The sequence below is a fragment of the Lucilia sericata genome, unplaced genomic scaffold, assembly GCF_015586225.1.
Source record: "Lucilia sericata isolate MDLA Ls3-8-SP2 unplaced genomic scaffold, ASM1558622v1 Contig000274F_arrow, whole genome shotgun sequence".
Taxonomy (NCBI): Eukaryota; Metazoa; Arthropoda; class Insecta; order Diptera; family Calliphoridae; genus Lucilia; species Lucilia sericata.
The window spans coordinates 108,173-122,575 of NW_023994299.1; the positions used below are offsets into that span (position 1 = coordinate 108,173).

General features: G+C 31.2%; 1 protein-coding gene across 1 annotated transcript in view; it reads left to right on the forward strand.

The window, feature by feature from the left end:
* The window catches only part of LOC119603109 (sodium-coupled monocarboxylate transporter 1), a 99,926-nt gene extending 85,738 nt beyond the window's left edge, over positions 1–14,188 (forward strand). Inside the window, exons 5-12 of the mRNA XM_037955003.1 lie at positions 2,485–2,659; positions 2,767–2,902; positions 8,996–9,155; positions 10,757–10,975; positions 11,038–11,311; positions 11,421–11,531; positions 11,793–12,031; positions 12,231–14,188. Of these exons, the coding sequence (XP_037810931.1) occupies positions 2,485–2,659; positions 2,767–2,902; positions 8,996–9,155; positions 10,757–10,975; positions 11,038–11,311; positions 11,421–11,531; positions 11,793–12,031; positions 12,231–12,849 (1,933 nt within the window). The 3' untranslated portion in view covers positions 12,850–14,188. The remainder of the gene's footprint in view (positions 1–2,484; positions 2,660–2,766; positions 2,903–8,995; positions 9,156–10,756; positions 10,976–11,037; positions 11,312–11,420; positions 11,532–11,792; positions 12,032–12,230) is intronic.
* The last annotated feature ends 215 nt before the right edge of the window (positions 14,189–14,403 follow it).

Sequence of the window (14,403 nt, forward strand, 5' to 3'; positions counted from 1 at the left end):
TGCGTTTTCATAACATTGTATGTTTTATGACAAATAAAAAAAAATAGAATTGTCGCAAAAAATATATTTGTTAATTTGTTTACAAATATAAACAAGTTTGTTGAATAAAGAATGAAAACTTTAGTATATACTGTTTTTTTACTACTCTCCCCATTAAATGGAATATCTACCAAACTTTGTCAGAAGAAAAAAATTTTAAGAAATTTGAAATACTTACTCTCTTATCTGTTAGAGAGATAAAGTTTTAATAATCTTAAATATGCTTTAAGGGTAAAATATATGTTGCCCTGTATACTTGTATAAAAAAATAAGTAATTTCTTAAGTTTAGTTTAAAACATATTTTTGCATAAAGTTTTTTATCTAAGTTTTTAAGCAATTTAAATTAATTGATAAATTCAATTCAAAGTATTATTATGTAATACTAACTAAAATCATTTGGTAAATTAAAAAAAAATTAAAGAAACTAAACGGTATAATGGTAGTTTCTTTTTATACATTAAAATATCTCTTTACAAAATACTATAGAATCGGTCATAAATGACCATACCCCCCATATAAGAACACCATAAGAAAATGTCTTTAATGTCCAGTATCCTTGATGGTAAAATTTTTAGGAATTACATCCAGAAGAATGAAGTTCTGAACATCGGACGATAATACCATAACTGATCTCTATATAAGCACTTTGTCTTTACCAACAAACATACTCCATAGAAAGAAGCATTGAAAAGTTGGAAATTTAGGAGATTTAATCCAGAAACCATGTTGCGAATCGTCCAATGTTCCTGGATTAAAGCTATCTTACCTATGTTTATTTTAGCCATCAGAGCCTTAGTAGATGTCTCACTCTGATGGAGGTTTATTTGGATAACTTCAACCATGGTCATCCATTAAACCGTCTTCCAGCGAATTCGTGATCACCTCCTCTCTCTTTGGATTTGACTCCTCCGGTAGCCTGAAGTGGCTTTTGATGCAGTGTTTGTTTTGATGCACACGGTGTCTTTATCAGGCCTAGAAATAGCAGTCTTTTGAATGATTTCCTCCTCGCTTTTAGGATTTGAGTCCTCAACGTTACCAATTACCAGGCTAATGATACATTGGGTACCGTATTAAGTAGAAGTAGAACCTCGCTCTTCTTTGAAAAGTTCCAGGAAGGAAAGAATACTTTCCACCAAGTTCCTCAGGGTGCTAACACATTGATAAGATCCGAATCTCATCAACATCATGCTCATGCTGAACTAGCAGTTCACGTTTTCTATTGGTTCTTTGCCCTTTGAAGCGATTGCTTGGTCCACTATCTTATTGTTGGCCAAATCTTCTACCTTACTCTGCTGGTATATTGGAATTTTGCCTATCGGATTACCGACATCGTACTCTGCATAGCAAAGATCGTCGCGGTGTCTTCTTCTGGCAACTTTAGTGTAAGATGGCGGCTCTTTAACTTTTCCACCGTCTAGCTTCTCCTCCCTCGTCTTTCGGTTTGATATACCCTTATCTTCGAGGATGATATCGCAGACGTGTTCGTCTTCGAATATCTGCGTTGGCGTTGTCATCCTTACTCGCAGGAATCTGAATCCTTTGAGTGAGGTATGGCTTGGCTTTATATTCTTAGGTTTATTCTCAGTTGTTATCTCCTCGGGAGACCTGATTTTTCCTTTGGAGTGTAGTGGGATTGACTAACTATGATTTCCAGAAGCGTATTTTTCAGCTTCCTCCTCTGTACTCCAGAAAGCCTTTTCATAGTAATCGGCAGTTGAGTTAGTTTAGCTATGGGACTTTTTGGGACTTGCTATAATGGTGTTGTTACCATCATCTGAGGATTCAGAGTCGGAACCCTCATCTATATTTAAAGGCTGACAGGGCAGATAGTTGTCAACTCCTCGGGAGACCTGATCCTCTTTGCTTCAGAGAATCCAATTTTTCCTTTGGAGTGTAGTGTGATTGACTAACTATGATTTCCTGAAGCGTATTTTTCAACTTCCTCCTCTGTGCTCCAGAAAGGCTTTTCTTAGTAATAGGTAGTTTAGCTATGCTATCACTAACCCCTTTCATCATTTGCTCTACTTCATCCTTTTTGGGATTTGCTATAATGGCTTTGTTACCATCATCTGAGGATTCAGAGTCGGAACCCTCAGCTGTATTTAGAGGCTGACATAAAAGGGATTAACTATCAAACTCTCTTTCGAATAATTTTCACAATTTTAGAAATGATTCTTAAATATAATTCAAATTAAATTGATTTACATAAACAAGTTATTAACTTTTTTATAGACCAAAATAAAATTTAAATTTAACAATCTGTTAGTTCTTTAAATAAAATTGATTGACTTTTGGACCAATTTTCTTGTTTTTTTATTCTAATATTTTTCTATTTGATATAACAATGAATCAGACAACCATAAATTCGATGTTTGATTTTGTACAACATTTTTTAGAAATTTTCTAAATTTATTTATTTTAAATTTTTTTCATTTATTTTACAGATTCAAATCACGCATGGTTCGCTGCTTAGCATCATTCACTTATATAATACGTCAAATGTGTTCGCTCGGTGTCACCGTCTATACACCCAGTGTGGCATTATCTACAGTTATTGGAATACCGTATTGGGCGTCCATTTGTTGTATGACAACAATATGTGTATTTTTCTCAATCAAGGTAGGTGTGGTGGTTGGTTAACAAACTTAACATTTTCTTAAAATAGATACAAAATTTTATGTTCAATAATAAATCTTGTTTGTATCATGTTCATGTTCTCATTTTAGGGTGGTCTTAAGGCAGCCATAAATGCTGATGTTATACAAACTGTCACAGTTATTATTGTCTCCATAGCTATTATTATTAAAGGTACCATATTTAGTGGTGGCGTGAAACGAGTTTACGATATAAATCGTAATGATGGTAAGTATTCTAACTCACAAACAGAAATGTTAAATAAAAACAAGTAAGAAAGTATAGTCGGCCGTGGCCGATCATATGATATCCTACACCTGTTATGAATATTAAATGTGATTTATTTTTCATAATAAAGCATTTATCTTCAATATTCCCTTGTTCCGATACATTTAAGCAATTTATGAATGAAAAACTTATTTTCTGAAAGAGGCTTTATATGGGGGCTAGGGGCAAATATGGACCAAGCCCGATAAAATTTATTTATATAATATATAAATATATTTATATTTACATAATATTTTATTGTGCTGAATTTCATCGCGATATTTGTGTTTATAAGTTAATTTGGGACATTCAAGTAATTTTCTGAAGGGGACTTTGTATGGGAGCTAGGGTCAAATGGGGACCGATCTTTATGAAATTTGGCAGGGTCATCAAGACTTCTATAAAACTTAGTTGTGCCGTATTTTATCGATATATCTGTATATTTATCATAATTCTGAGCTCAGAACCCCTTTTCGGGCTCAGAACCCCTTTTCGGGGGTTCTGTTCTATGGGCCCCACTAAAGTGGTGTAGGGTATAAAAAAATTCGAAATGATTTAGTAACCGAATGGAAAGTGTTTCCATTATGTTATGCTAGGGCATGGTTGCTAATGATTTGCTTAGATAAATATATGTACTTTTGTTTGTGTGTGTGTGTGTGAGAAGTATCTGCTTTATTCTGTTTGAAAATAATAAATATTTGGTTTTAAATTCCTTCAGTTTTCATTCATAAGATATATTGTTATCTTAGATAATTCTTTATTTTAGGTAAAATTTAGTTTTTATAGAACATGTTATTATTTTATAGAATAGAGCGGAATAATTAATGTTAGTAAATGATTTCCATGTGAACGCATAAATACTCATTTAATTTCCCTATTACAATTGAGTTATGAAAAATGTGTTGACATTTCCATACGATTTTAACATTTTTGGCTATTATTTCCATGTATTTACAAGTATTGGATGTATTTACAGTTTCGTAGTAATGCGACCAGCAAGATTAGTATTTACACTCATCCGACTATGAAGTCTTTGACCAACAGCTCTGCCTAAATTGGCAACGACATAATCTATAATATAATCGATAACATTAAATCTCATTACGATCTCCGTTGTGTCAGTATTCCTCTTGTTTTTCACTTTAGGGAGATTAAGAAAAATTTTATATGTCCTTTAGAAATCGTTACTTCAGTACAAGATTATTATGAATATTCAAAAAAAAATCGGCCACATTATTCTCATGTTGTCATCTATCAATGTAAAATCCTTTACATTTTAACATCATGCTAATTTTAGTGGACAAATGATGAATGAATGGATGTCTAAATTAAAATTTGTTTTTAGTTATTATTACTCATATCCAGATGTGTATGTATATATATTTACAATACCAAATTATTTCACTAAAACAGAAAGTTTATTTTAGCATGAATTCCATTAAATGCATTTAAAATGGCTTATGGCAAGTATTATGCGAGTGTAAGTAGCATTATTTGTCTCTCCACTTTAATACCAACTTATTCCATAGAAAAATTACTATTACCATTATGTCGGTCAAAATGATTGTAGTATATAAAAGTGTACTTATAAATATGTTCATTTAACAGGTCAGAGAAAATTTTAAACCTATAAAATCTTCTTATATAAGTATGTAGTATAAAGGGATCATAAACCTCAGCATCACTCTTGTATTTGTCTGCTCGTCATGACATCTGTTTTAATGCATTTGCACTTGCATCGACATCAATGTGTAATTTAGTTAAATAATGGTGGATGTTGGTTGGTAATGTTATAAATATATGTATTCACATTAGGGATATAACCAAAATTAGGACCAATCAGTTTGTGTGGCCATGACACCATACTAAACTGGCCTACAAACAGTATTATTCAGAAGTTCGGTCGGACAGTCCCGAACTCCGTATTTAACCTACCACACCTAGCCACCAACTGTCCAGGTGACTAACTATTTTAACATGTGCTTGTCCTACGAGGTAGTCAATCGTCACCCCATAGGTTACGAAGAGGCAGACAAGTGCTTTTTAAGTGTCCCCTCTCTCGTTTACAAAGGAGACACTAAAGTGACGATTATCTTCACCCTCGATTACAAAGAGTTCATCCGTGACGAAAGACGAATTGGAGCCAACCAGGTGGTTAGACGTTAGTGGCAATCACTGTCTTTTTCGGATGCATTGACTCTTTGTCGAACAGCAGGGTACTGGCAGTTTAAAAACTGTTTTCTACGATGAGCATGGTCTTCATCAGATAGCATGATGCCTCGAGGCATAGATTATTAACATCTCGTATAAAGTATTGCCTTTCTTAAGGCTCCAATCTCAAACCTAATAAGGACGAAATGTATTAGCTATAGAATTCAATCAGTATCTTAACATAACGATTTTGTCGAATTGTTTTGGGCTCAAGGACAAGGAAAACGAATGTGGGTCGTTCTTGGGTAAATGTGTTTTGCAAAAGGATTCACTCTCACCTGGATGTGGTATCGAATACAATCAACGAGTGGACGACAGAAAAATCGGAACTCATGTAGTCCACGGAAAACGATCTTTACTCTCTTGGCACATAAAATATTGTGGATTCTTATAAGCCCCCTTCACACGAGCACACAAGTAATATGATTTGTCAAAATTTTGTATGGCATTGTCTAAACGCAATATGTAATGAAACCATCACACATTAAGAGAATATACGTATGGAATATTTGACAGTCGTATGGCTCTCTTCATTTCTTGAAATGATTCAAAAAACAAGCAAATCGCATTAGATCAGGGATGTATTTTTATGTAAACACATACAAAAAAGTGAAACATCTGTTTCCATCTAGTTTTGTTAATGTTTTATAGCAATCGTGTAAACACAAAAAATATAAATCATATGGAATTTCATTTTACATTTTCATTAAACTTTACGTACGTAAAGTGTGATCATGTGAAGCGGCCTATAAGACACACTGATTGGAAACATATCAGATATAAGGGCTACTTACGTAACTGTTATGAAGAAAACATGAAGATAAATCGTTACAACACCTTTTACGTGACAGTTCCGCTGTTGTCTTAGTACAATATGTCACTAAGTGCTATTGCCAAAACAACAGGTGCCACATTAGAGAGGTGACTAAGAGCTACGATTGAGGAATTTAGTGTCAAAGGTGGAGCTTTTGGCATGTTAAATTTGGTGGCTAGACCACACGAATACTAGTAGGTCATATAAGGCATTCGTCGGCGCACTGTCTTGTCGTACATTTTTTATTTTTCAATATTTCGCGGTCAGGTAGTTCAAGATTGAAGGAAATAATTGCTTTCGATTAGAGTCAAAGTACATTCATTCATATTGTACTGGCTTGGGGGGAAATGGTTACACAAAATAATTCATTACATGTTCAATTACAATTACTTGCAATGTGTAATTGAACAAAAACCAATTACAATTATTTGTAAGAGTAATTGAAGTTTTGTAATTACATACAATTACTTGTAATGTGTTAACAACAATTACTTGCAATTGTAATTTAGGTATTACTAATTACATATTACATGTAATTATGAGGTAGTAATTCATTACATGTTCAATTACAATTACTTGCAATGTGTAATTGAACAAAAACCAATTACAATTATTTGTAAGAGTAATTGAAGTTTTGTAATTACATACAATTACTTGTAATATGTTAACAACAATTACTTGCAATGGTAATTTAGGTATTACTAATTACATATTACATGTAATTATGAGGGTAAAAATTTACAATTACAAGTAATTGCAAATTTTTCAATTACAATTACAAGTAAATGTAATTGGTAAAACTTCAATTACAATTACAAGTAATTGTAATCGGAAAAACTGCGATTACAAGTATTTGTAATTGATAAAGCTTCAATTCAATTACAGTGCAATAGTATTCCAGTGAGTGATATTAATCTCAGTTTTAGACATGTTGTAGAAAATTTATGTAGATTGTTTAAAAATCAAAAAATAAAATTTAAAAGAAAAGTAAATTCGCACTAATTTGCTAGGTGACCCTAAAACTAAATAATACCATAAAAGTAAATGTATGTATATTTTTTGTTCTTTTAACAAACCATATATTTCTAAAACAAAGAAACTTAAATTGTGTTATTAAGAAGTCATATTTTTGTCCTAATTTGACTATTTAACTGTTACCAAATACATTGATCCCTTGTCTAGGAAATTTATAATGATTCAAATGAAAAGCTCAAATTTAACAAAACATTTTCCATCTCCCTGTTTCCTAGTAAATGTGTATTCAAAACCGCTTATAACAAACTTGAAAAAAGGACCCTTAATCTAAAAAAAAAATATATATTTGTTAAAAAATAATTTTTTTTAACATGTCCTAAACGCCCTTAGACAAATGAATGAGGCAAACAGAATAATAGACCCAAAATAAATAAGAAACGTATAAAAATATATGTACATGTATGGATGTGTTCCTAATACCTACATTCATATTGTATGTATTTGTTTAAATGTGTGTGTTCACATCATTAGATGAAAATTTTTAAGGTTGTTTATTTGAATTAAATGGAGAAAAAAAGAAGAATACCTCTACAAATAACCGCCAGCCAATGATTTAAACATCATTTGTGTGAATATTTGTGGTTATAAGAGCAACAACAATCAAATAATAAAGAAAAAATATATGTAAATAAATAACAATATATACGGACATATTCAAAAAGCAAAAATAAAACAACAATCATCATCCAAGTTGCAACCACAAAAATAGCAAGTGTCATGGATATGAAATAATTTTGAAATATTGTTTTGTTTTCTTCTTTGTTCTGTCTTTGGTCAGTCATTTGTTGGGTAGTACTAAAACAGAGATGAACAAATTGGTACAATTATGGAAAAAGTACAAAAAAGGTACTGAATGGTTTACATTAAGGGCTCTACTAACCCAGCAGTTCGACGGGACAGTCCCGAACTGACCACTTAACCTAGCACTTGTGGTGGCCCCTAGCCACCTGACTACCCAGGTGACCAACCATTTTAACATGGGCTTGCCCTACAAGGAAGTCAATCGTCACTCTACACCCTACAAAGATACAGTAAAGAGACGATTGCCTCCGCTCTCGCTTACAAAGGGGACACTAAAGTGACGACTGTCTTCATTTTCGTTTACAAAGAGTTCATTTGTGACGAAAGACCAAAAACATACGATATGAATGGAACTAAAATCTAAAAATTTCAAGTGTCTACTCTCTAGAATACTATGGGACAATAATGTGTAAAGAGACGACTGTCTCCGCTCCCGCTTACAAAGAGGACACTAGAGTGACGACTGTCTTCATTCTCGATTACAAAGGGTACATTCGTGACGAATGACCCAAAACATACGAATTACGATCATCCAGGTGGTTAACTATTAGTGGAAATTACTGTCTTTTTCGTATGCATTGACTCTTTTTCGAACTGCTGGGAAGTACAAAGGCTTTATTTGAATGTATTGTCCCCTTCATAAGATCACCAGAACTTAGAGCGAATCTCACTTTTCGGTGATACCTACGAGAACCATCGTTCTCGTTCGAGGGCAAACACAAAGTATGTATGAGTTATGAAAACCCAATTCATTCAAATATATTATACATTCCATGTAGATTGGCGGCTTAATCATAATTTTATAGTATATTTGCTACTTTTTCAAGAAAACTTTTACTCCCTTCTCTGACATAAATAAATATGGACATTTTAACGAGTGTTGTTACTTAACATATATTTGTTTGAAGAGCTGTAGTATAACAAGAACATCATTTTTAATATTTTACTTTATGTGTCTGAGTTTTCATTTTTTAAATATGGGTTACATCCGTTACATTGTTACCCAAGATTATTATATTCTTCCGGTTTATGATTTATTTTTTTCTGCTTATTATTTTATTGTTGTTTTTTTTTATTATTTTTTCTTGTTATATAACTTTTATTCTTTGAATTAATATATGAAAAACTTACAAGGATTTATAAAATATTAGTATTTATTAATAATGTTTGTCTTTTCTATTGATTTTTTACAGGACGTTTGAGTTTCTTTAATTTTACCGGTGACATGACGGTAAGAGTCGATACAACTTCTGCATGGTTGGGTCAATTGTTCGTATCGTTATCACAATTTGGATGTCAACAGAACTTTATGCAACGTTATGTTAGTTTGAAATCATTAAAGGAAGTTAAACGGTAAGTTAAAATAACTATTACTATAGTTTGGTACAGTTATATATTCGTATATACGTTTGGAAGTACGGGATAGGTAATAGGTCATAGTTGTCATATGGAGTAAGTAGAGTTATTAAGGGTCTAGATACATATCGATATCATTAAAGATTTTATTAGATAAAACTTAAAGGAATACACCATAACACCACTATTTCTTAATGGCCTTTAATCACCTGTAGTAATAATCATTGAAAGAGTGTTAGGATCAATTTCGGTTTCGATCACTGAATGCAATTTTTTTAAATATCACTTAGATTTCATTTGAGAAATTTAATAATGAGTTTTTATGCATATATACATATGTATATAAGTATACATATGTATATAAGTTTGTCATTCCGTTAATAATTACTACAATATACTTTTCCAACCCTATAAAGTATATATTCCGAGTCCTTATATGTAGATAGCGGAGACAGATACAAATTTACATACTCCCGGAATATGGATTTATTGTTAATTACTTCCTCCAGAATAAAATTATATATCCAACTAAAATTTCGATGGGTTCATAATTGAACCCATCCATATTAGGTCCACTTCTGAAAGTCAGTTAAACTTTCGGAAAATAAATTATTAACAAATTACAATATCAGAACGAATATATTGTGTACATACACAAATAATTGAGCAAAATTTTTTGCGGATCGGCCCATAATTAGTCATATTTTCTATATACAGTCCACTTCCGAAGTCACTTAATAACTCATTATATATCAAATAATGATATCGGAATAATATCCCACACGAATACGTTTTGTATATCAGGCTTGGGGGGTAATGACTACATTTTCAATTAAAATTACATTTGAAGTAATTGTAATTGAAGCTTTACTAATTACAATTACTTTTAATTGTAATTGAAATTTTGCCAATTACAATTATTTGTAATTGTAATTGAAGTTTTGACAATTATAATTACTTGTAATGGTAATTGAAGTTTTGCCAATTACAATTACTTGTAATTGTGAATTTTGTTCCTTATAATTACATGTAATTAGTAATACCTTAATTACAATTACAAGTTATTTTAATTGGAAAATTACAATTACAAGTAATTGTAATTGGCAAAACTTCAACTACAATTACAAGTAATTGTAATTGGTTATTGGTCAATTACACATCACAAGTAATTGTAATTGGAAAAATTTCCATTACTATTACAAGTAATTGTAATTGGTTATTGCTCAATTACACATTACAAGTAATTGTAATTGACCATGTAATGAATTACTTTGTGTAATCATTACCCCCCATGCCTGTTGTATATATACAAATCATTCTGCGAATTTTCCCGGAAATATTGGACGTGGTAATTAAAAACTACATTATAGGTTTAAGATTCGGTATATCGGAATATAGGACTCTAACTTTTATAAATTAGGGTCCCTTTTGCGGGTCAATAAACATTTGAATAAGAGTGCATTTTAGTAAATTTCTTATTCCACTAATTATAAAATTAACCAAAATTTATTGAAGATCTCTACACGTCTGATATATCCCTACACAAGATCGAAACCAACGATATAGTCCCAATAACATTTTTTTTATATTTTTTCCAGTGCCATGATGTCCAACATACCAATTATCTTTGTATTTTTCTCACTATCCTGGATAACCGGTTTGGTTATATACTCTTCCTATGCCGACTGTGATCCCCTAAAAGAGGGCTATATTCAAAAGGCTGATGAAATTTTACCCTTCTATGTTGAGGATCAATTAGCAATAATACCCGGCTTTTTGGGAATTTTCATGGCCACCTTATTCAATGGCGCTTTATGGTAAGTATAAATACACAATAGTAGGAAATGAATTTCTAATCAATTTACTATTCTTCACTTAGTATGATGGTCTCTAATTTAAATTCTTTGGCCACCGTAATATCTGAAGACTTTTTGACATTGTTGCCTAAATTTAAGAATTTACCCGATAAACAACAATTGAATGTTATTAAAACGGTTACTGTAATATGTGGCATCATTATAATGGGGGTGGCATTTTGTGTTGGTTTCTTTTCGGGTGTAATTGAATCATCAATGATGGCATTCTCAGCAACATCCGGTCCATTGTTGGGTTGTTTTATTTTGGCTATGCTTGTGCCAATTGCAAATTGGAAGGTGAGATTTTTGAGTTATATTAACGTGTTGATTGATTGTTGCTAAACAAGTGAAAATATTTGTGTTTGCTTTTTTTTTCATTTTTAAAATAATATCCGTCAATTTAAAGGGTACTTCCGCTGGTATGATTTCCGCATGTGCCATTGTATTATGGATTGTTACCGGCTCCGCTACCGTTGATAATAGTGCAAGTAATCAATTTCTACCAACATCCACAGAGGTATGTATGAAATAAGTTAAATGATAAGTATTTATAGGGGAATTATGATGAGTGGTTAAATTGTTGAATAACTACTAACTGCATTATGTAAATGTTTGTCAATAAGAAATCAAACCTAAAGGATAGAGAGAAATTTTTCTCAGCTAGTACTTATTGAAGTTACTAGTCAATTCCATCATCTTAATTCAAATACTAAATAAATTTATTAAACAGGAACTAGCAATTTTAATGTTATGTATTTTATTTATTCTATATTTCTAGGGATGCTCGAATTTCACGTTTTCCCAATCAATACATAAACCAGGCGAAGAAGAATTCTCATTTTTACCCACTTCATCGTCGTGGTTAATGCAACATACAGCCAATAGCAATGGTATTGGTGGATACAGTGGCATGAATACCAATTACACCAAGTTAAATGATACGTTGATGTCATTGTGGGCTACAAATAATACGGCTGGTTTAGAAGCAGGATCAACAACAGCAGCTGTTGAAGAACGGTAATAAAATCACTCTAATAGTATTGCGTTTGTGTCTGTCAGTATGTCTGTCTATCTGTTTGGCTACCAACCAACGTACACATACATTTGACATTGTTGATTCTAATAAATTGCCTTTTATTACTCATGTTCTTGTTTCCTTATTTTATACTGATGCTGATTTTGTTACTATTTTTATTTTCTTTTACCTCACACACAGCACACCATTGCAGTATATGTACTCCATTAGCTATATGTATTACAGTCTCATAGGAACAGCGCTGACAGTACTTATTGGTATCATAGGTAGTTATTTGACACAAGACCCTAAGGACTGTTACGATGCGAAATTACTGCATCCACTTGTGTTTAAATTTAACCAACGTTTTACGGGTGAAAAACCCTACTATGTCAAGGAGATCGAAACGATTGCTGTTGGCTCAAATGGTAACATAAGCACCAATGGTGGTGGTAGTGGCAATGGTGCCAAAATTAATCATGCTTTTGAGGCTCAAAATGAAACCAATATTATAATTGGTGCTGGCACAAATGACAAAGAGAAAAATCCCATGAATGTTGTGTTCACCAAAACCTTTAACGCTACAAAATCTTCACCATCATCACCCACACATGTGACTGCAACAACTGCCTATCCAATTGCAACAACAGCAAATACAACTAATAATACAACTGTAACAAATGTAAATTGTAATTCCGAAATAGAAATGCCAAAAATACAAAATATATTTTCAACGCCATCCTCATCCTCAGATAATACGTTGACAACAAACGATGTCACTGGGTCATATCGTCAAATTACAGAAAAGGAAAGTGTATGATTAATAACAGCAATAACAAAAACACCATATAATAATTAACCACAGAAATATTTTTTTCTAAATGAATCTCTTTTGAATAGAAAAAGAAATACTTTTAAAATAATAGTGACTTAAGCAGATTTACTTAATACGAATATATTTTTTTTTAGTTTATTTGTTAAGAAAACTAAACATATTCCCAGGAACAATTTTAGAATTAGCTCTAAATAAACTAATTTTAAAACGAATATTTCAGATTCTTGAAAAGCAATTTTGGAACCCATTCTATTGAAGTAATAAAATACTTATAAATAGTTTTTTATTAGTTTATATTTTGGTACTAGTGCTATATACGTTAGATCTAGACTATATATTTCAATTGAAACATGATATTTCAGAAACAACTCCTTTTAAAATTGATTATAAAAAAATCAATATAAAAAATTAAATAAACTTGATTTATCAACTGAACTAGTAAATGATAATAATTCACCAACTGGTTCTCAAAGTTGGTCCAAATTTTAAAAATTTCAAAACAAAATTTCTGAAAAATTAACTACTTTTATAACTGATACCAAAAAAGTGTTCCCCAACTTTTATGTGGAACTAGTTTCGAGAGTAAAGATTTCAAACAATTGTCAATTAAATCATTAGTTTCAAAATCCTTTTAAAGAATGAACCAGTTCTTTAAGTGCGTTTTAGAAGGAGTTGTGGAACTAATTAAAATTTTCCTGGGTTTTAGCTGTTTAATTATTATTTTGCCTAATATAGATTTATTTATTGAAAAAAAGAAACAATTTTGATATTGTCTTAGTTTAAGTTGACACATCTTCCGACAAATGCTTAAAAGTCGTTACATGCTGATATGTCATCAATTACGTGTCATTAGTACATAAGTTTTATAAGCACAAAATAGAAAAACACAATAAATTATTTAAAATTTCATATTAGTTTTTAAGAGAGTGACGATAAAGACACTGTGATCATAATACAAGTATAATCTAGTGTATTTCGTTTTTTTAAGAATTCTATATAAATGTGAAGTAAAAGACAAATGAAAAAATAAACACAAATAATAAGGGTATTCACAGATTATTATACTATACATATAACGCACACAAGAAATATTTAAATATGTTTTATAACCTATAAAGAATTGCGTCAAAATGTTACTTTATCTTTGTTAATCACTGTAAACGTGATCTGTACAATTATTAAGAATACCCATTAAATATACAAATATATTTTTATAATATGTATTTTTTTTTAAATTATATACAAAAGTACAGAGTACAATATAAGTATAACTTTAAAAATATCTTACTTAAAGAGAAAATAAAGTCCTATTACAATAAGATAACGAAGAAATTGTTATTATTGGATGCAGTAAAGACTAAATTGAAGTAAGTGAATTGATGTTGTAAGTTATGATCATAAGATTCCTAAAAGCTCGGCCATAATTTTTTCTTTCCAATTCATAAATGCGAAAGTTAATATTAATTAATTTATTTTAAGGTAGGATTTGAAAGATTTACGAGATCTTGAGTGATTTTGAGCCATTTTTAGAACTTTGAG